Raw genomic sequence first — 22,149 nt, forward strand, 5'->3', positions numbered from 1 at the left:
CTGTCTCTTGGTCCCCACCCTGGTCCTCCTGTCCCTTCTCTGACTCCATCTCTCCTCTGTCCCTCGGTCCCCACCTGCGACCTCCTGTCCCTTCTCTGACTCCATCTGTCTCCTCTGTCCCTCGGTCCCCACCTTGGTCCTCCTGTCCCTTCTCTGACTCCATCTCTCCTCTGTCCCTCAGTCCCCACCTGGTCCTCCTGTCCCTTCTCTGACCCCATCTCTCTCCTCTCTTTATCTCTGAGACTCCTTCCTCTCCCCTGTCCCTCTCTGTCTGTCCCTCTGGGTGTCTTCTTCCCCCTCCCTGGGGATCCCCCACCCCCACTGTGCTAGCGGAAGGAAGGGAAGGAGCTCGGAGCCCAGCCCGTGTGCTGGGAAAGGCCACTGGGTCACTTCTCCCTTTCGGGGCCTCCGTCCCGGCCCCACCCCCAGCCCTCTGCCGCCTGCGCCCACTGTGGCCAGTGAAGCGGGCTGGGGATTCCACCGCCTTTGCTCATCTCTCCACTGGCCCCAAACCGGCCAGTGAGTCAGACCCGGGAAGGGAGGCTCGGTGGCGGGCTGGGCCTTCCCCGGCCGGTCCCCGTGCCCTGCCTCCTGCCAAGTCTCACAGCAGACCCTGAAAGCACATCACTGCAGCCATGCCCCTGAGGCTCCTGCTGGCCCTGGCTGTCTGGGCAGGCTCATCCTGCGGTGGGACGGAAGGTAAGTGGGCCCCCGGGGTGGACCCCTTGCCCTTGCCTGTTTGGAGTGGGGTGGGAGCACAGGCCAGCCGCAAGCCCCTGTGGGACGGGTCGCCTTCACACTGGATGGACAGGAATCACCACCCCAGGGTGCCGGCCAGGAAGGGGGGCCACAGCCTGCAGCTCCTGGTCAGCCGTCCCTGTCCTCACATCTGGCACCTGCGGGTTACGACCACTGCAGGTCAAAAGGCCAGGCAGGAAGTTGCCGCTGTGCTGGACACGCGAGCGCTTCCTAAAGAGCAGGGCCAGCCCCCCACATGGCCCTGGCGGGAGATGGCCTGGCGTCTGCGGGTTGGGCTGGGGCTGGACACAGACCCCCTCCACGTCCTACCAAGGGCCACCCGGGTCCTGGTCCCAGTTCCACTCCAGGGAGAAGTCAGCACCGCCTGTGCTCACGCGGGGACACGCACACCGCACTCCAGAGCAGAACGGCGGAGGGAGGGAGTCGGCTGAGCCTCTGGTCCTGCAACCTGGGCCTCCCCATCTGGGAAGCATGGCGCGTGGGGTGGGAGAGGCGGGCCCTTCACTCCTGCCCCTGCTCACTCCCGTAGGTGGCGCCTATGGTGTGGCGGGCTCTGACCATGTCCTCTCTTCCTCTGGGGGCCCAGTGGCTCCGAGCCAGCCCCGGGTGCAATGCCGCGCCTCCAGATACCCAGTTGCCGTGGACTGCTCCTGGACCCTGCTGCCGGCTCCCAACTGCACCGGGGCCACGTCCTTCATTGCCACGTACAGGTCAGCCGGGCTGGAAGGGGCTCCAGGAGGCAGTGGGCTTCTGGGAGAGGCGAGAGCTCTGGCTGCCATACCCTTGGGGACCCACATCCCGAACCCCAACCTCTGGAATTCCAGAGCAGCCTGGTCCCACAGAAATACACTCCCTGAGGCCACAGAGCCTGCCACAGGCCGCCCATGCACTTCAGAACCTTCTAGAAGCAGCATTAAATCCGTGTAAACAGTCGGGCAGGTCCACTCACCTGCAACCCAGTGACTGGGGAGGCTGAGGTGGGAGGATGGCAAGTTCAAGGCCAGCCTGGGTGTGGCTCAGTGGCACTGCACCCTGGGCTCTATCCCCAGCACCATGGTGAGGTGGGGAACCAGCTGGCACGCTGCCCACACCTGTCATCCCAGCTCCTTGGGAGGCTGAGGTGGGAGGACCGCAAGTTCAAGACCAGCCGAGGCAACCCAGTCTCAAAATAAAACACAAAGGGGTGGCATGGCTCGGTGGTCGCTGCTTGCCCAGCCCGTGTGAGGTCCCGGCTGTGACCCCAGCGCCTCCCCACAACAGCACAGAACCCGCAGCTGCTGTAGAGAGCACTGCCGGGCCTGGCCGGTCCAGCATCCACAGCCCACCATTTCGGGCTGCCCAGGTCCAAGGCGCTGACTGCCGTCCAGAGTCCCCAGTCTGTGACCCAGCTGACCTGCCCAGTTTGGGGCTCCACCAGGTGGAACATGTAGAACCCAGACCCCTGCAGTGTTACTGAAACCCTGGGTCACAGCAGGACCCCAACCAGGGCTGCGCCTGCTCCCGCCTCATTGGGGTCCCGCTGAGACCCTCCTGGTGCCGCCTGTGCAGGTTGGGAGTGGCCGCCCAGGGGCAGAGCCGGCCCTGCCTCCAGCCAACCCCCGAGGCCACCTGCTGCACCATCCGCGATGTCCAGCTCTTCTCCCTGGCGCCCTACGTGCTCAACGTCACGGCTGTGCACCCCGGGGGCGCCAGCAGCGGCTTCGCCCCCTTCGTGGCTGAGCACGTCAGTAAGTGCGGCGGCGCGTGCTCCCACCACCGACCTGGCCCTCGCTCTGGGCCATCCGCCCCTTCTCGGGCCACCTCCACCTCTGCCCACGGCCCAGCCCCGTCCTCTCACCTGGTCCCTGCTCCACCCTTGTGCCCATGGTCCGTCCTCCCCGTAGCAGCCACCTGAGGGTGCCCTGAGCCCGGCCCTCCTTCTGGCCCGCAGCCTTCAGGGTCAAAGGTGAAGTCGCCGGCAGCCCTCAGGGCCCCCGCACGACCTGCCGGACCTCTCCCTGCCTCCCTCCTGTCTTCCCTCCCCTCTGCTCCAGCCGCTTGGGCTTCTCACTGTGCCTCCAGCTCATCAGGCTTGTCCTGCCTCAGGGCCTTTGCACTGCCTGTGCCCTGTGCCTGGAGCACCTTCCCCTAAATGTCCCCATGTCTCCACAACTTCTTTCACTTCCTTCAGGTCTCTGCTCAGATGTCACCTCATGTGAGGCCTCTCAAGTATGTTGGTAACTGTAGCAGTGGTACACGCCTGTAATTCCAGCGACTAGGGAGGCTGAGGCAGGGATGGCAAATTTGAGGCCAGTCTGGGCAATATGGCAAGTCCCCATTTCAAACAAAATTTTTTTCCAACACTCATTATTAAAAATTGGTGGAGTTTAGTAAAAAACAGTCGGGCAGTTGCACAGAGGGAACGGAGGGCCACCACGTAACCCCGAATTCCACTCTTGGGCGTCCAGCCAAGAGAAGTGAAAACAGCCACAGAAAGTTGTCCGTGCTCAGGGCGGAGAAAAGCAGGCCAGCCCGCAGTTCCCTGCAGATGGCTGAGGCACGGTGGTCCACCTGTGCCCAGAGCGTCCTCAGCCATGGCAGGAGCGAGGTGACAGCTGCAGTGTGCGTGGACCTGAGGACCTTGTGGTCAGTGAGAGCCACACACACAAGGCCACTGCGTGTGACTCCAGTGGCAAGGAACGTCCAGGAGAGTCCAGGGCCTGACGTGGACCCGCAGCACGGGGCCGGGAGGGCAGGGAGGGCTTGGTGGCCGCTGGACACCAGGGTCCTCCTCTCCGGTGGTGAGTGCGAGTCCAACTCCCACTTCTGCTGCACGCAGCTCACACCTGTTCTCCTCTTCCTGACGTCGCGAGCTCCAGAGGACAGTGCAGCGGTGGGCAGTGCAGGTCACCGCTCCTCCTGAGTCGGGCAGTGGTGGGCACGCGGGAAGCTCTTGGTGGTGGGTGAACGAGTGGAGCCGCACCCCGACCCTGCCTCCTGCTGAACCCACAGTCAAACCGGACCCCCCCGAGGCCGTGCGCCTGAGCCCCCTCCCTGGGCAGCGGCTGCAGGTGCGGTGGGAGCCCCCTCGGTCCTGGCCCTTCCCGGAGGTCTTCTCGCTCAAGTACTGGATCCGCTACAAGCGTCAGGGAGCCTCCCGCTTCCGCCAGGTGAGGACGAGGGGAGCGTGGGGTCACTAGGTGTGAGTGGAGGCACCCAGCAAGCCCAGTGCTGGGCGTCAACAGAGCCAAAGCAGGGGTTCCCGCAGCGCGGGCACTGCGGGCAGCGCCCAGGGAGGACGACGGACTGGACGGGGCCCCAGCCAGGGGGCACTGCATGGCTGCCACGTCCACAGGGCCAGTGCGGTCCAGAGGGATCGCTGCGGCCCAGCACCAAGACCCCGAGGTGAGGACCCGGAGGGGCCCTGGGTGTGAAGAGGGTCTGTCACTCCAGCAGAGCACCTGAGGCGCACTTCACAGGAAAAGAGGCCCGAGGGCAGGGGCTGCAGCTGGGACGGCCCCATAGGGCGGTGGACAGGGAGCCCTGTGTGTCCCTTAGTCGCCAGGGAGCCCCGCGGGCTGGGCGCACCTCCCAAAGCCGCGCCCTCATTCCACCCCTCCCATAGGCTCACAAGGAACCCTTGGAGGACGCTGAAGCCGAGCCCCAAACACACCAGGGGAGGGCAGGGCTGGCGGCTGCAGGGCCACTCTGCTCCTCACGTTGGGCCTTCCCTCCGCTCACAGGTGGGGCCCATCGAAGCCACGTCCTTCACCCTCAGAGCTGCGCGGCCCCGCGCCCGGTACTGCATCCAGGTGGCAGCCCAGGACTTCATGGACTACGGGAAGCCCAGCGACTGGAGTCTCCCTGCTGCCACCCCCATGACCCTGCGCTTGTAGTGGAGCCTCCCAGGGCCCCCACAGAGGGATCGGGGTCCTGGACACCACCTCTCTGTCACTGTCCATAGAGGGTGGGTGGGATCCACCTGGCCTGCGCGCAGCTGCTGGCTTTGCTGCCACCCAGCAGCAGGACAATCTTGATGAGCAGCTTTGCCTGCCTGAGCCTCAGTTTCCCCAACTGTGACACAGGGACATGCTCTCTCCTTCCGTCACACTGTAGGGCTTTGTGAACTGTGAACCTGAAATACTTTTTATTAGATAATTTAACTAGAAGAGGGTCGTTGATGGAAGCAGACTCCCTCCTGTCTTAGTCCATTTTGTGCTCAAAGAACAACCCACAGAGGGGCCTGGGCGGGGCCAGGCCGTGCAGAATGGATGGAGGCTGGTCGCCCTTGCTTCTGGACACTGGAAGTCTGTGGGCATGGTGGTGGCCCCTGGCGAGGGCCTCATGCTGTACCTGCCAGGGCAGAAGGTGGAAAGGCAGGGAAGCAGGAGGGTAAGAGCAGCAAGGGCCAAGCTGCCCTTAGCAGTCCACTCTCCAGACGCGTAACCGCAGAGGTCACACATCAGTCCACTGAAGGGCAGAGCCCTGGAATCTGAATGCCCCTAACACTGCTGCACTGGGTTAGCTTTCCAACACTTGAACACTGGGGACACACCAGACCAGAGCCCCTCCATTCATTCAGGAAAGACCCAGAGAGGACTCAGCCCCAGGGATGAATCTGAGGTGAGAAAGATGCAGAAGGACACAGATGTAGGAAGCCACCACCCAGGGCCAGCCCTGGACCAGAGACCAGGCCTGGGGAAGTCAAGGCGGTGGCCAGGGTTCTGCCTGGAATGTGTCAGCAGAATCCTTTGGTTCAGGCTTGTTCCACTCCCTCCTCGAAGTGGCCCAGACCTAAGCATCCCTATGGAAGACTGAAAAAAGGACAAGAGGGTGCTGGGAAGATCTCTCCCAGGACCCTGAAGGGAGCCAGGCCCTGAAGGTCTGAGAAAATGCATGGGCTTCAGGTCTCAGCTCAAGAGCCCTGGTGGAGAGCCCCCCTCACCAGCTGGCCACCGCAGGCAGAGTAAGACACCAGCGCCCTAATCTCTGGAACCTGTGAATACGGTTCCTGCCACAACCAGAGGACCTCAAAGTATGGTGAAGAGGAAAGACCTTCCAGAAAATCAATGACGCCTAAGGGGAGTGAGCCTGAATTATGTGGCTGCGCCCAGTACAGTCGCAAAGGCCCTTATAAGGCAGAGGGTAGGTGAAGTGCCAACGGAAGCAGGCTGGCACGGTAGAGGCCGGGGACCTCAAAGCCACCGCCTGCCCCTCGGCACCCCGAAGGCGCCGCGCTGCTCCACCACCAGGAGCTGGGGTCACTCGCCAGGCACACCAGCCGCCCACCGCGCTCCAGGGTCTCCCGCGGTCGCTCCCTCCACCGCCTGGCGTGGTCGGCGGGGCGCGGTCTCCGTCCCCTGGTACCGCGGAAGGCGGTCACTTACGGCCAAACCCGGGGCCGCGGGGCAGCGCCCGCTCGCCGCGTCCGAGGCGGCGGGGGGCAGGGGCGCTGGCCCGCCGGCGGGCTCCCGGCGTCCCAGCCCCCGGGGACCGTCCCAGGCCCGGCCGGGAGCACACTCCGCGTGGGCGCGGCAGGGCAGAGAAGGCGGAGCCACCTGGCCCCGGGCGAGCGCGCCTAACACGCTTGCCGGACTGAAGAAGCGACAGCGGCGTCGCCACGTCGCGCGGGGACAGAACCGCGCAGACGGCTCAGAGGGCGCAGCGCCTCCTCCCTCTTCTCGAATCCAGACCCACCCCAGAACCTTTCTTTCGCGCCACCGAAATTCGAACTCCGGAGGGAGGAGGGACTCGAAGCTTGATAGGCTGGAGTCAGAGCCAATGAGAAAGGCGAGCTGGGTGGGCTGCAGTCAGGAATAGAAGCCGACGGAAGTGACGTAAGCGGAAGTAGGAGACAGGCTCCATAAATAACGAATCTAGCCCGTTCTCTGGGGCTAGCGTGACGAGTAGGAGGCAAAGATGTCGGAGCGGAAAGTTTTAAACGTACGTATTCGACGACCAGGGCTTTCTACCTGGAGCGGGACATCGGGGAACTTCCGGGGGAGCGGACTTCCTGTGATTTCCTTGTGGAACTTTTTTTTCCTCTTCAACGGCCTTCCCTGGGGAGGGGCTTCCCAAACTCCTCCCAATCACCGTCCTCCGGGGGTGGGCCTTCGCTGAGTCTTTTCTTCCGGGCTAGGGTGTACCAGCTCACCTTTGGGGGCGGAGCTTGTGATCATCCAATCCCTTCACTAGATTGGAGTTTCTTGAGGGATTTATCCAATCACGTTCTGCGTGGGCGGGGCCTTTTTTAACCTGGGTGAGACTGCCCTCTTGGTGGCTCTAGCCAATCGTGGTCCTTGGAAGGGCTAGACTTTGCCACACTGGCTCTGTAAGTGGGAGACCATCCCAGGTTACTCAGTTTCCCCCCATCTGTTGAGGGGACATCAGAAGTCTGTTAGCACATGTAACACACCAGTTTTCCCCACCGTTGTGTCACCAAATCTGATTCCTGAGTAGCTGAAGCGGGGGAGGTTCGGTTTCCTCTTCTGTAAAATAGGCACATTTTACTCTCTCCTAGAATCTCTGCAAGGATTCCTCGAGGCGAGGGAAACAGGGCACTCTGGTGCTTGAGGTTCACTAGGTATCTGAGATCTCCAAACACGAAGTGCCTTATTTTCTGATTCTGCACTGGAGTTGTTTTTATAACCCAAACAGGCTGTCCTACTTCTCACCTCGGCTCCTGTGCAAAGAAGAGTTACAAGAGCAGGCATGAGCTGCCCTCCTTAGAAAGGTCTGCTGTGTGCAGTGACCCATGCCTGTAATCCCAGCGACTTGGGAGGCTGAGGCAGGAGGACGACAAGTTGGAGGGCAGCCTGGGCAACTTAGCAAGATCCTGTCAAAGTCAAAAGCCTGGCGGGTGGTGGGGGTTTGTGCAGCTCAGAGGTGGAGCTCTCTCTAGCATGTGTGAGGCCTTGGAGGCCTTCCCCACATTGCAGAAAAACAGGCACTAAGACAAAAAAGACTGCTTGCCATGTTTTCTCTTGGCTGGTGTCTGGGGGCTTGAATTTCAGGATGGTTCCCTGATGAGAGTGGCTCTTGGTACCTGTGCTGTTTGTGCCAACAGTGTGGTTGGTGCTGAAGCCCTGGGGCTTTTCTGGGAGTCTAGAATCTTTGCACATGCCGGGAAGAAAGGTCTCTGTGACTGTCCCCAACACAACCGTGGGTCTCTGGGAGACTCCCTGGTAGACTACATTTCACACATATTATCATGACCCATTGGTGTCATTCTGTGCATCTTGAGACCCTGCTTGCAGAAGATTCTGGAAACTTGTGTCTTCGCCACCTGCTTGACCTCACCTCCAGGGCCTTGGCTGATGATTCTTGGAATCCTTTGGTGTGATAAACCTCGGCAGTGGGGGCTGCATCCTGGGAGGACTCCCTGGCGTCCCCCGCCCTGGGATGCTCTTGGGCCCCACGAGGCCCCCAGTCCCCTTGCTTTGCCCACAGCCTGCCTCCACATCGAAAACAGCAAAACAGCCCTGACACTTCCTTCCTCTCTGTAGAAATACTACCCACCTGACTTTGACCCGTCAAAGATCCCCAAACTCAAACTCCCCAAGGACCGGCAGTACGTGGTGCGGTTGATGGCCCCGTTCAACATGAGGTGAGTGTCCCTGGGCACCCCCACCATTCACAGACCCGGTGACACGTCCACAAAGCTGGCCTGCCCCAGGGTGCAGCCCAGGTCCCCAACCTGGCTTGAACGCTGACCCGGTGAGCCAGTAGCTGCTCCATGCCTCCCTGCCCTTCCTTCAAGTCAGTCTCTGATCTCTTAAGCGGTAGCGAGCCCGCTTCATCTGGCCCGCAGTGCGAGAGTGAGCACAGAGCGGGCCCTGCGCCTGCACTTGGGCTCCTCTGTCAGCCAGGCCTTTGCTGCCTCGGGTCTCGCAGGAACCGCCATCTGTCTGAAGCTGTGGGCCGGCCTCGCCCCTCCTGTCCCACTAGCTCAGCCTCCCCCATGGCCTCGCCACCCTCCCAGGGCCTCAGACCTTGACCTTTCTCCCCCTTTCAAATCGCTGTGATTGACTCTGAGTCACACAGCGTGTGCCATCAGCGTACCTGAGATCCCGCGCACCTGTCAGAGACACCTCTGGGGCAGTTGTGATGTGGGCCTGCTCCTTTATTGTCTCCTTCATTCATTCACTTCCTCCTTCAGCAATCAGTTATTTTTCAGGCCCTGCCAGGTGCCCGTATGTACCACGGGTGCTGGGTCACAGCCCTGGGGCCCGCCATCTCATGGGAAGTGCAGATGATAGGTCCTCAGGTGGATGCACACAGGGCACGTGTGGACATGTCATCAGGAAAGAGGAGTGACTGGCTGGGGTGTGGCAGGAGGGTCGCCTAGCTAGGGTCAGCAGAGAAATGTCAAAAGAAGCACCAGTGGAGTTGGGGGCTGAGGAAGAAGGTGTCATGGGCTGTGGGAAAGACCCTGAGGTGGGACCAAGATGGAGGTGCCTGTAGGAAGACCAGGAGGCAGGTGTGCTGGGGCCAGGGAGCATAGGGCCTGAGCAGAAGCGGGGAAGGAAGGAGGCCGGGGGGCAGGAGCTCTGTCAACCTCTGCATGGTGTCCTGGATGTCCCTGAGCACCAGGCTCGTTCCAGGAGGGTCGGGTAGGCCAGCCTCCCCAGGCTGAGTGCTCCCAGGAGGCAGCATGTGGTCAGAAGCCCCAGAGAGGAGACGGGGCCAGGGCTGCTCACGAGGAGGGAGCCCTGCCTCAGCCCTGGCTGCACCCCAGGAGTCACAGGCTGCCACAGCAGAGTCCCGTGCTGCCCCAGGTGTAAGACGTGCGGGGAGTACATCTACAAGGGGAAGAAGTTCAACGCTCGCAAGGAGACGGTGCAGAACGAGGTCTACCTGGGCCTGCCCATCTTCCGGTTCTACATCAAGTGCACCCGCTGCCTGGCGGAGATCACTTTTAAGGTAGGGCCAGCCGGGCCGGTCCCCGCTCTACAGCCACCCTGGGGAGGGGACCCTGGCGGTGTGGTACATGCGGCAGCAGCTGGCAGCAGCCTGGCAGGGGCTGCGAGAGGAGCCGGTGAGCAGGCGCCTGCTCGGGCGCCTTCCACGGGCTGCAGAGGCACCGTTTGCCGGGTGCTACCTCCACATTCGGGGAGAGCCTGAGTCTCCTGAACATTTGCTCTCCATACCTCTGCAGTGTTGAGGGCTTCCGTGGCTTTTTTGATGTTGTTGTTTGTTTGTTTACCAGAAGCTTTGTTTTTCTGCAACTAAAAATCATCTTTATTAAAACGAACAAGAAGTCCATCTTAAAAAATTATACATTTTAGTCTAGGCACGGTGGTCCACTCAGTGACTCAGGGGGACTCCTGTCCTTCCACTGCCCTGAGCAACTCAGTGGGACCTTGTCTCAAAATAAAAAATAAAAAGGCCAGGTCGTGGCTCAGTGGTTGAGCGCCCCTGGGTTCAATCCCTCGTACTAAAAAAAAAAAAAAAAGAAAAAATAGCTTTTAACCTGAATCCAGTATGCATATGTATTTCCAAGACCAACAGATCACTGGTCTCAACCCTTAATAACGAGGACACGTTTACTGATGGGTGTGTGGACATGGACTAGAGCAGAATCCAGACAGCACTGCGGGAAAAGGCTCCAGCAGTTGCTCTGCGGCTGCCTGCCCAGCCAGGCCCAGTGCAGAGGGGCAGACGCCCATGATGTTTGCTTACACCATTAAAACAATGTTTCTAGGCAGGACAGGCACAGTGACACACTCCTACAGTACCAGCCCCTCAGGAGGCTGAGGCAGGAGGATGGCAGGTTCCAGCCTCAGCAACTTAGCAAGACCTGGTCTCAAAATAAAAAGGGCTGGGATGTGGCTCAGAGATTGAGTGTCTGGCTGGTTACCCTCCCCAGGGCTGCCGAAAACCTTTTTCCTAGCACCCACACATGTGTAGAGGTTACTCTCTTCCCCTTCCTCCTAGATCTACAGGAAGGTCATAAGGTAGCCAGGCGGCTTCTGTCCACCCCACCTGCTGCCCTAGCATCAGTCTCCCCTAGCCGGGGTACATCTGTCCCAGGAAGACACCAACAGGGACATCACCATTTGCCACATCAGACACTGGGTGTGGATTTCAGCATCTGTTCCAGGGTTAGTCCTGGAGGCTGCGTTCTGTGAACAGCCGTGGGGCACACTGTATTCATACTTGCCGGTGGGACTCACACCCAGGACGGTGTCGCGCACGCACGCAGGGAAGGGGAACACACTGGGCGGAGGTCTGGAGACTGGTCTGCCCATGTGCCAAGGGCAGAGAGCAGAGGGTGGAGGTGAGGAGGAAGGTCAGGGAAGGGTCGAGCCCCAGCCGGGGAGTTGGGCCTGTGCACAGACTGGACTAGAAAGGAAGCACCATGGCTGCCAAAGCAATAAGGCAGGAAAAAGAAAAAGATGGAGCTAAAACCTGTGAGAGGGAGCAGGCTGCCCTGCTGTCTGCACCGGGAGCAGAGTGACTGCCTGCTTGCTCCACAGACAGACCCCGAGAACACGGACTACAGCATGGAGCATGGAGCCACGAGGAACTTCCAGGCTGAGAAGCTGCTGGAGGAGGAGGAGAAGCGAGTGCAGAAGGAGCGGGAGGACGAGGAGCTGAACAACCCCATGAAGGTGAGCCTGCCCCGCGGGGCGGACGGCCCACACGCCCCCTGGGGCTCCCGATTCTCACGCTCTGTAGTGCGTGGCTCGCGACAAGGAAGGCTCCTCCTCCCTTGGCCCACACTGGTGCCCCTGTCCTCACCCAGGGGCTGCTCTGGAGGGGCCTGGTCTGTCACCCTGCCCCTCAAATCCAGTCTAGAGTTAGGGCACCGTGGAGTGGGGGTGCCAGGCAGGGAAGGGATGGGGCCCCTGGGAGCCAGGAGAGGCCCAGCGCACGGCCTCCGCCCTGGAGGACCCGAGCTCTGCCCACACCTGGAGGCGACTGAAGCGGGTCCTGCAGCCCGCGTCCAGCCAGTGAGTCCCCTCGAGATGACGCGGGGACTCCTGACCACTCAAACCAGGAGGCCGTGGGCCTGCCCTGCCAGGGCCCCGAGTCACCTCAGATGGCTGCCAGCCCGTTGGCCCCGCTCCACAAGCAGGACAGAAGGAAGGCCCGGCCTCCGTGAGCTCAGGAGGCCATGGGTCCGCTCTGAGCCTCTGTCCCCATTAGTAAATCGGGGTTGACGACTCTGCCCTGAGGCTGGGGGCCTAGGGAGTCCCTGCTGGAATCCTGGTGGAGCAGGACGCCACAGTCGGCGCCCCAGGCTGTCGCTAGGGTGGTGGTGGTTCCTTGGAAAGGCGCCACCTGGGGTCTGGGGGCGCTCAGTGGGGGAGACAGGCTCAGCAGGGGCACAGACCCCTTCCACCCAGCACTGCAAAAAGAGAGTGACTCACCGTCCGTTGGATGTACGTCTGCTGTTTCCCCATCCCCCACGCCCCACCCTGGGCCCTGTCCATTCCTGGACCCCTGCCCACGTCAACAGCCTCAGCAGCCATGGAAACGGACCCTGACGCGGGTTTGCTGTGGGCCTGGGGCTGCCCAGGGCCATGTCTGTCCTGGAGTCACTTCTGGCTGATGGCAGGGTGACACCTGGGATCAGCCACTTATGCCACATAATGAGCCACCTAGCTTAGCAGCTTCGGGCAGCACTTGGCCTCACCTGATTCTGAGACGCCAGAGTCCCGAATCCCCGAGGGCTCAGCTGGGCGTCCCTGGCTCAGGGTCGCTCACAAGGCTGCAGTCAAGCCATTGGCCACTAGGGCGGAGGGGCCTATGCCCTGCTGATTGTTTTGTGGCTGTGGGTGAGGGCCCTCGGCACCCCGTCCCGGGGCAGCGCTCTGGCACTGCTTGGACTTGCCCACCACCGGCCGCAGCCCCCAGAGCAAACCATCCTATCCTCTGCTCAGGAGCCACGTCACTTCCACCATATCCTGTCAGGTGCCAGTCAGTGTTCTGCTCATGCCCCGGGGGAGAGACCCAGGAGGAATGTGTGGACAGTCTTCACCCACCTGGTGGCCAGTTCCAGAGGGCAGACCTGGCCAGGCCACACAGCCAGGAAGCACCCAGGCAGTGTCCACAGCCCGGTTTACTGACCACAAAGTCACCACAAAGTGACCTGGGGCACTGACCTCGCCTCCCTGAGCCCCTTTTCTTCCATGCTATTTGGGAACCTTAGCCCAGCGCCACGGAGCAGGTGCTGGTTGGTCCTTTACAGATTGTCCCGGGATGGTGCCAGGCCGGGATCAGGCTTCTCTGGAGCTGGGCCCTGTCCACCCTCTGCTGAGTGCTCAGCTCCCACTGCACACGGCCTCTGGCAGTCATCCCCTCCCGAGCCGCAGGGTTCCCAGGCATTGGCTCAGCAGGGGCCTCCTGGGAGGAGGGAGGTGCCCAGGGTGGTGACCCCAGAGCAGGGACACAGCCCTGGGCCGCCCCCGGTGCCCCCAGGTGTTGGAGAACCGCACCAAGGACTCCAAGCTGGAGATGGAGGTGCTGGAGAACCTGCAGGAGCTGAAGGACCTGAACCAGCGGCAGGCGCACGTGGACTTCGAGGCCATGCTGCGGCGGCACCGCCTGTCTGAGGAGGAGCGTCGGCAGCGGCAGCAGGAGGAGGACGAGCGGGAGACGGCGTGAGCCCCGGCCCCTCCCGGACCTGCCCTGCAAGCCCACCTCGCTGTCCCCCGCGTCGGTCTTTGAGGTCCTCGAGACTGCGCAGGCCCAGAGGTCCCCAGGGTCCCCTTGGCCATGGGTCCTCTGGTGCTGGGCAGGTGCTGCCCCACCAGGCCACCTGAGCAGAGTGGAGCCAACTGCTGGAAATGGTGCCAGGGGAGCTGGGGCACCAGGCTGGGCTTCCAGAATCATCTAGGGGGTCACTCAGTTCTCCCCACAGTGAGCTGGGTGGCAGAGTGGAATGTCACCGCAGGCTCTGGGCCACTCAGGTCCGGCCAGGTGTGCCAGCCTCCCAGGCCCCAGGGGAGAGCAGTTCCTGCTGCACCCATGGCTTAGGCCAGGAGCCCCTGTGGGCGGGGGAGCCCCACGCCAGGCCCCAGCCACATTCTGGGGTCACAGCTGCAGGCCTTCTTGGTCAGTGCCCATCCCACTGACCACTCTGGCACTTCCTAGAGCCACACTCCTTTGCTGGCCACTCCTGTCCTACTGATCTGTCTTCTGTCCCCTGGCCTTGGGTGGGGTCAGAGCATAGCAGTGCTTGATGGCACCTGGGGCAGTCACTGTACTCCGCGACAGCGATCTGCCTTTCCAGCACCTGGCCACCTCCCTACTGCCCTGGCAACCGGTGTGGTCCTCAGCAGGGCCCAGGGGCTGAGGTCGGGGTCCCAGACAGTCCCGAACGGTCCGTGACCAGGGTTGTAATCCAGACCTGGCTACAGCGCCCAGGCACCCGGCCCCAGGCCCCTCAGTGAAGCAGGAGGAGCGAGTTTCTTAAAACGTTGTCTGTGTACACGTCTCCTGTCGGGAAAAGAGTAGGGCCCGCGCCGCCCGCAGGGGTGCCGGCACTGTCCCCATAGATGTCCTCAAGCCTGTGGCCTCCCGCAGGGCCTTGCTGGAGGAAGCTCGGAGGCGGAGGCTGCTGGAGGACTCCGACTCGGAGGACGAGGCTACGCCCACCCCGCCCTGGCCCGCGCCCCGACCCACGCCCACCGCCATCCTGCACGAGGTGGGTGCAACGGGACGGAGTCGCCAGCAGCCCGACTGCCCCAGACAGCTAGGCCCGTGGCCCTGCAAGTACTCGTGCTGCCTAGGTCCTGTGTGCGGCGACCGTGGGCCACGCCGGCTCGGGGCAGAGTGAACCCTGGTTCTGCTCACGTGCCCGTCCCCGGGGCGTCCAGGGCTGCCAGGGCGCCTGTCCCTGCTCTGTGGGCCCAGCTGGCCCACAGCACCACCTTTCAGCCGGGGGTGACGAGCCTCCTGCGGACTCGGTGTGGCCTGCCGGGGTCCCCTCACGTTCCCCTCGGCCAGAACCTGGCCTGGAGGCTGGGATTCAGCTCACACCCCACCAGGCCTGGGTTCCTCCCCAGCACCAGGAAAGCAAAGCGCTGTGGCCATGACCACTCGTCCCCTCCTGCCACCCGCCCGCCCCTGCCTAGGGCCTGCTCGCAGGGTGGGGCTGTGCCTCGGGTCCTGCCCACCGCCCCTCCCGTCTCTGTGCCCCCTGCCTCCCTCCACGCTGCCCCAGCACCTGCAGAAGCGCTGTCCCCACCGAGGCCTCGAGAGGTGCTGCGCCACCTGTGCTCACACCCGCCTGCCCTCGCCCCTCGCCCACCGCACCCCAGCCACAGCCCCACAGGGCCCCCAGCCCCAGGGCTGCCCCTCGTGCCCCTTCGTGCCCCCGTGCTCCTCCCCGTTCTCACTCAGCCTCAGACGTGCTGCTTGCCTTCCAGAGCAGCAGAGCAGCATGGAGACCGGAGCCCCCACGTGGCTGGGGGCACAGCCCACAGGCAGTAGCAGGGACGGTGGGCGCCAACAGGCAGTGTCCCTGCAATCGCAGGAGGGGCGCTCGAGTCGGGCATTGAGGGACGCGCAGGAGCCCACCAGGCAGGGAGGGGCGGGGCGCGAGGGATGGCGGACAGCGAGACACAGCCCGGGGCCACAGGGAGCCACAGTGCAGACCAGGGTGAGCCGCAGCTGTCCGGCGACGGAGACCCCTCCAGCAGCAGACCCAGCAGGGCACGGCTGGGGGCAGGGGGCAGAGAGGGCTGGCCTGGGGCAGACCACTCACGTCTGGTCACCCACAGGCCCCAAAGGCCAAGAGGAAGGCAGCGACCCTGGGCAGCAAGGCCCAGCTGTCGGGCCTGGTCGTGGTGAAGAAGACCAAGACTGAGACCGACGGGCGCTCGGGGCGGGGACCCGCACCCAGCCCAGGTGAGGTCCCTGAGCTGCGCCCTGCCTCCCGTGGCCACCATCGGGTTCTAGAAGCTCCCCCGGGGCCAGCCCCTGGAACGGGGGACGGGAGGGGTGCTTTCACACAGGAGGAGGAGGCCCCTCAGGGCCGAGGCTGCTGGGGCAGGAGGCCCGCCCGTCCCTGCGCTCACACGTGGAGTCCAGGTCACAGTCACCACGAGCCCCACCCCGGGGCTGCCACCCATCCTCCAGTGTCACGAACCGGGTTGGTGCCTGGGGTCTCCACCTGGGGACGCTGGCGGGGTGCACGCTGCACAACCCCACCCCACGTCCGCACCTGCGAGGGAGGGCGGCGGGTGAGAGCCGGGTCCTGGGGCTGAGCCCCCTGCTGCCTGCTCACCTGGCCCCATCCAGGGACGCCCACCAGCCTGGTCCTGTCCTTCAGAATTCACGTGGGGGCTGCAGAGCGCTCTCCTGGCCTGTCGAGGCCCTGGGCCGGACCCTAAGCACCACGTGTGAATACCAAGTCCACTGACAGCGAGAAAATGTTTTAAAGAATCGTTTTTAGAACACTCAAGTAGAAATGCTGACTGGCAGGCCCTCAGGCTGGTGGGGAGCTGGTGGGCGTCCCTGCTGGGCTTCCAGGTGCCCTGAGCCACGTGGCCTATGCCCCGCGGCCCCCTCTGCCAGATACCAGGGCCTTCCTGGAACCACACAGCCGGGCCGGTGGTGGGCCCCGCCGCCCGCTCCCTCAGGGGCCACAGTGGACTGGAGGCCCCCCCTCCGCCGGGCACTTCACGTCTAGGGCACGTGGGCCCCAGGCGCAGACCCGCAGCAGGCCCCCGGCCCTCCACACGGGCTGGGCCTCCTGCCCCAGAGCTCCCCATCCGGCTCTCCAGGACGGTGGGCGCTGACCCTCTCCTCTCCGCACAGGCGCCCTGGAGAGCGAGAAGGCCACAGACCCTGCAGCCCGAGCACCTGCCGCCTCCTCCCTGAGCCAGCTGGGCGCATATGGGGACAGTGGAGACAGCGATGGCAGCGACTGAGCGCGCCACCCTGGCCGAGGGGCATCACCGCTCTGCGTCAGCCGTGCCCGAGGCAGGAGGCCAGGGCCGGGGCCTCCCCACTACCTGAGCCCTGAGCAGCAAGCACCAGCTTCACCCAGGCCAAGTGCCCGCGGCGCTCTAGGGACTCGGCTTCTCTGCCGTCCGCAGCGGCTCGGCAGCACCCCAGCCCCAACTCCTTCCCACCTGACACGGGGTCCAAGGGTTGAGCCTCCTGCAGCAGCCCAGTTCCGCACGGCCTCCTGCCCACTTGCTGGACCGTCCTGGAGACGTCGGCCTGTTCTGAGCCTGTCCTTCCCTACTTGGCTCCATCCCTCCCCCACAAGACTGTCTAGAACCAACAAAAGGGCCAGCCTCACTGGCCAGGCACCCATAGGAGGGGCTCCGGGCTGAGGCCTCAGCACCAAGCTGAGAGTTCGGGGCTTTGCAACCACAGTGTAGCATTGTTTGTGCCAGAATTCAGCCACTGAGTCCATTTTCATCCATAACACAGTGCCTGAGGTTGGGTCCTTTATAAAAAAAGGTTTATGTAGCTCACAGTTCCTGGAGGTTCCCAGGCATGGTGCTGGTATCGGCTGGGCTCTGGCAAGGGCACCCTTGATTGCATCACCTGGCATGTGGCATCACATGTGGCAGGAATATGTGCCAGAGGGAGGGGTCACACGGTGAGACAGGAAGCAGGGGTGGGGAGGGACAGGCTCACTCTTATGACCCAGGTTTTCGAGAACTAACGGGTCCTGTGAGAAGACCTCATTCCTTCCAAGGACATCAGCCCTGTGACCAGCCACCTCCCTCTTCCCTGCCCGGGAAGCTTCCAGCACGTGAGCGACGTCCCTCCTGGGGACATCGGGTGTCGCCGTTGTTCAGAGGCGCAGTGTGGGCAGGCTACCTCTTGAATCAACGTGGGCACGTGTCCTCCGGGACCTACAGAAGTGGGCCTGCGGCTGGAAGGAGGCGCGTGAGGGCCGCCGGGCCCCCTGGGGTGGAGTGTGGGCCAGAGGCGGGACGGCGGCACGCGGGTGCCCCAGGTTCACCCCAGCAGCGCAGAGGGAGGGGAGAGGCCAAGTCCTGACCCCAGGGCCTGCCGGGGTCTCCTCCTCACCAAGCCAGGGCCTGGGCTCCCAGGCGGCCCCCACGGTCTCCTGTCGGGCAGCCTCTGCAAATGAGTGCCTGTGTGGCGAGGGAGGGACCGTCCCTGAGAGATGAGGGCACCATGACTGGGGTGCAAAGCAGCTCTGCCAGACCTTCCTGGGAAACCGCCGCAGGACCAGCCAGGGTGCCCTACGAGGACCCCACTGACGGTGGCAGCTGGTGACGGTCAGCGGATGGGGCAGTGTCAGGCTGGCAGCTGAATGTGGCCTTGGAGGGCAGGACCTGCCAGTGAGCTGAGATTCCAGTGGCTCCCGCCCCGGCCGCCTCCCTAGGCCCTGGCTTGGAACCAGCCTCCTGCTTGGTTCTCCTGTTGTGGCTCTGAGGGGTTGTACTGGGGCGCTCCACCACCGAGCCACAACCCCAGCCCTTTCTGAAATTTTTAGTTTGAGACAGAGTCTCGCCAAGTTGCTGAGAGTCTCACTAAGTTGGTGAGGCTGGCCTCAAATTTGCGATCCTCCTATCTCAGCCTCCTGAGTTGCTGGGATTGTAGATGTGCGCCTGGCTTCCCTGGTTTCTTTTGATTTATTCACTTGGACTGTTTCTTAAACTTCCATCATGCCCAGCTACCTTAACTTTTGCCAAGTTCATCTGTTACCATTATTTATCTAACAGCATTAGATTTTAGCCTGACCGTATTGTAAACTACAAAATTTAAAAAAAAATAGAAACAACACATATAAAAATGTGGTATAATGGAATTAATATATACATAAAAAGGATTTTGTACAATGTATTTTTATCATACTATGTACAATAGTAAAATAAATCAAATAATTGCAACAACAATCCATAGGCAAAATCTGGCCCTTGGCCTGTTGTGCTTTTGTTTGTTTTTGGTGCCAGGGACTGAACCCAGAGGCATTTGACCACTGAGCCACATCCCCAGCCCCTTTTCTTTCTTTCTTTTTTTTTTTGCATTTTTTTCTCACTGAGTTGCTTAACACCTCACTAATTTGCTGAGGCTGGCTTTGAACTCCAGATCCTCCTGCCTCAGCCTCCCGAGCTGCTGGGATTATGGGTGTGGCCCTGGTGCCGGCTCCTTAGCCTGTTTTTAGAGTACTGCTGGCACACTATGTGCCCACTCGTGTGCTCACCATTTCTGGCAGCGTTGGGCCACAGGGCCAGAGTTGAGAAATTGCAATGGAGACCCTGTCCCCCGAAAACCGACAGATATTTTACTGTTGGGTCAGCCAGCTCACGGTTCTCAGGGGCAGGGGTTCACAAGAAGACACCCAGCCCTGTCCCTAGGCCCACACTCTTCCCGCAGCTCCCCAGCTGTTGCCACCTGAGGACAAGGCCCAGCCCTGCCCCTCCGCCATAAGGTGGTGGCCAGGTTAAGCGGAGGATTTGTTCAGAGAGCAGTTCCAGCAGCAGAGTTCATGCAGGACCTGCCACTTGCCAGCCCTTGGGCTAAACGGTCTATACAAACTCCCTCCCTTCTGGTTTGAGCCCACCCACCCGCTCAAATGTGTTTATTGAGCACCTACTGAATACCAGGTTCTGGTCTGGGCCCCCGGCCGCAGCAGTGAACAGCCCCCCTGTAGTGACTTTTGGGAGACGGTGGTGAGAGATGAAGCATTCAGATGTAGTACACAAAGGCAAGCTGGGCACCTGTGCACCTGTCATCCCAGCCACCGAGGAGGCCCAGGCAGGAAGACGCCAAGTCCCAGGCCACCTGGGCAACTCAGCGAGGTCCTGTCTCAAAGTACAATAGAGAACTGTGGCGGCATCCAGTGAGGATGTGTGGGGCCCGGGCTTCCATCCCCAGTACTGCAAGTCAAATAAATAAGGCAGAAACAATAAATATTAATAAAATGCAATATGGTTAATAACAAATGTAATAAACATAATTGTTTATAAAATATGATTTATACAATGTGTTTTTATTGAACTAGGTACCATAATAAATATAAATTAAATGATTGCTTCCTGGACAAGGGTGACCGTGGTGAGATGGGACTGGGGTGCAGGGGCCTCCAAGTGCGCTCACTGCCTGGCCCGCCTGTCTCCGATTCCATCATCCAGTGCTGCGAGACACATCACCCCCAAAGTACCTGGCTTGAAGCCACAGAAATATCTGTAGAAACTCCTGCAAGTAGCAACGAAAACATTGGGACCAGGTACAGTGGCACTTGCCTGCAGTCCCAGTGACTTGGGAGGCTGAGGTAGGAGGATGGCAAGTGCAAGGCCAGCCTCAGCAACTTGGCGAGGCTGTCTCAAAAAACCAGAAAGGGCTGGGATGTGAGGAATGGCTACCATGAGCTCCCTGTGCTCCACAGGAAGGAGGGGTCTGCGCAGGACCCAGGAAGTGAAGGAGCGAATGCTAACACCGTCAGGCGCCCTGGGACCCCCTGCGGCATGCCGGGACGTGGCCTCTGAAGAGCTTGAAAAGCGGCCTTTTCCTGCCGAGGGGCAGAAACACAGCCAATGGGACTGAGTGCCCCAGCTTCTCCTTTGCTAGCAAAGCAATACATTTCCTTTTTCCTTTTTCTCAAAACCCTGTCCTCCTTATTGAATTGGCCTTGGGGACAAGGACCGAGCTTTTGGCAGCACTGGGACAAGGTTCCCTTCATGGCGGTTCCCCGGGCTGAGCGAGCCAAGGGACAGGCACAGCAGGGCGCTGGGGGCGGGGCTTGTGCGGCGCCCCTCCTCCCTGGGAGCCCCGTCCTGCCCCTCCCCCACTCCCGCCGACAGGGCCCCTTCCCCACCAGCTCCGTGGCTGTCATCTTGTCCTCGAGCTGTCAGGCCTCATCGGAAATCTCCTCCATCAGCTCCCCTGGGGCCGCTGGCTGCTGGCGCAGAGCACGGGGTGGGGTGGAGGGCGCCCCGCCCGCGGAGCCCCTCTGGCCATCTGAGCCCTGGCCTCGGGAGGCCGCCCAGCCCAGCCTCTCTCCTCCGGAGCACGAGCACCGTTACGGAGTGGGGCTCCTTGGCTGGTGGAGAGTGAGGCGTGGACCTGGGACCGACCTGGGACGGACCTGGGACGGACCTGGGACGGGATCTACGCCCTCCACTGCGCCTCCCGCACAGCAGAGCCTTTGGGGACGGGGTTGCACCTCCTGCATCAGCCTGGGTGCTTCGGAGGAGAGGATCCTGGCTTCTCCACCCGACGGCGGCCGAAGGCAGGGTGGGCACGCCTCCACTAGGTCAGCTGCTTCCGAGGGCCCGCCCGGCCTCCCCCATCAGTGGGTTCTCAGGCCCAGACCTCGAGCTGCCACGTGACTGCGAGTTGAGGAAGTCGGGCCGGCGCGGTGGCCATCCTGTAATCCCAGCCATTCTCGAGGGAAAGGATGGCAAGTTCAAGGCCAGCCCAGGCAATTTATGGAGGCTGTCTCAAAATTAAACAAGAAGGCTGACTGTCGCCCACTTACCTGCCTAGCACATGCAGAACCCTGGGTTCCATCCCAGCAGGAAGAAGAGAAAGGGAAGAAAGAAAAGAAAGAAGGGACGGAGGGAGGGAGGATCCAGGGAGGATCCAGGGAGGCTGCTCCGGGAAACAAGACCAGGGTACCGACCGGCCGGCCGAGCCAGGAGCCCCTCTGGCGCCCTCCTGAGGTCCTCCAGCCCAAGTGCACTTGAAGCAACTACTCCACGCAGCCCACAGGGACCTGGAGCACCTTGTGCTCAGGACAGTGTGTGGCTCCCCTGAGGAAATGTCCAGAACAGGAAGCGGATGTGTGGCGCGGGGCCTGGGGAGGGGAGGGGTCCGGCCATGGTTATAGGGTTCTTTTTGAGGTAATGAGAATGTTTTGGACTAGGCAGTGGAGATGGTCACAAAGCGTGGAGAACACACTCCAACCCACTGGGTTGTGCACGTGAATTCTGTAGCGCGGCGCTGGGAATGGAGTCCAGGGCAGGCGGCTAGGAAAGTGCTCCACCACTGAGCTGCACCCAGCCCCCGGGGAGGGGTCTGGTAGGGTGTGTGGATTATATTTCAACACAGAGCAGCACCCCAGGCTGGCAGCAAGTGCTCACAGGCTGACTGTTAAACGCCCGTGTCCCAGATGAGAACTGACCCTGCACCTCCCAAGGGAGGTACTGGCCTGAGCCTCAGGAAGCTGAGTGCTGGAGAACCAGGTAGGAACCCTGAGCCCCACTCACCCGGAGAGGCCTCCACAGCGCCTCTCAACCTCCAAGGGAAAGGAGGTCCCCACCGCCCGAAACCCCAAACCCCAAGCCCACCCGCCTCCTCGCCTTTATCCACTGCCCGCATCTCCTCCCTCCCTGGGTCCCTCCCTTCCAGATCAGGAGGCCGAAGCCCAAGAGGTTGTGTGCCCGTTCAAGGTCACACAGCACCAGGCATCAGCGAGTGGCGAGGTGGCCGCCCCCTCCCGCCCCTCTCCAACACCCCTCCCCA

General features: G+C 62.0%; 2 protein-coding genes across 2 annotated transcripts; both read left to right on the top strand.

Moving 5' to 3' along the window:
* The first annotated feature begins 111 nt into the window (after nt 1-111).
* Nucleotides 112-6,420, top strand: EBI3 (Epstein-Barr virus induced 3). The gene is made up of 5 exons (XM_079116203.1): nt 112-699; nt 1,346-1,469; nt 2,308-2,486; nt 3,751-3,908; nt 4,482-6,420. The coding sequence occupies exons 1-5, from the start codon at nt 636-638 to the stop codon at nt 4,632-4,634; spliced, it is 678 nt and encodes a 225-aa protein (XP_078972329.1). The 5' UTR covers nt 112-635; the 3' UTR covers nt 4,635-6,420.
* A 111-nt stretch (nt 6,421-6,531) lies between these two features.
* On the top strand, nt 6,532-17,018 carry YJU2 (YJU2 splicing factor homolog). Its single transcript, XM_079116202.1, has 8 exons — nt 6,532-6,681; nt 8,244-8,344; nt 9,516-9,660; nt 11,217-11,351; nt 13,165-13,346; nt 14,272-14,392; nt 15,471-15,597; nt 16,510-17,018. Exons 1-8 carry the CDS (start codon nt 6,658-6,660, stop codon nt 16,620-16,622), a joined length of 948 nt encoding a protein of 315 aa, XP_078972328.1. The 5' UTR covers nt 6,532-6,657; the 3' UTR covers nt 16,623-17,018.
* Nucleotides 17,019-22,149: the final 5,131 nt, after the last annotated feature.

This window comes from Sciurus vulgaris (assembly GCF_902686455.1).
Source record: "Sciurus vulgaris genome assembly, chromosome: 16".
NCBI classification, from domain to species: domain Eukaryota; kingdom Metazoa; phylum Chordata; class Mammalia; order Rodentia; family Sciuridae; genus Sciurus; species Sciurus vulgaris.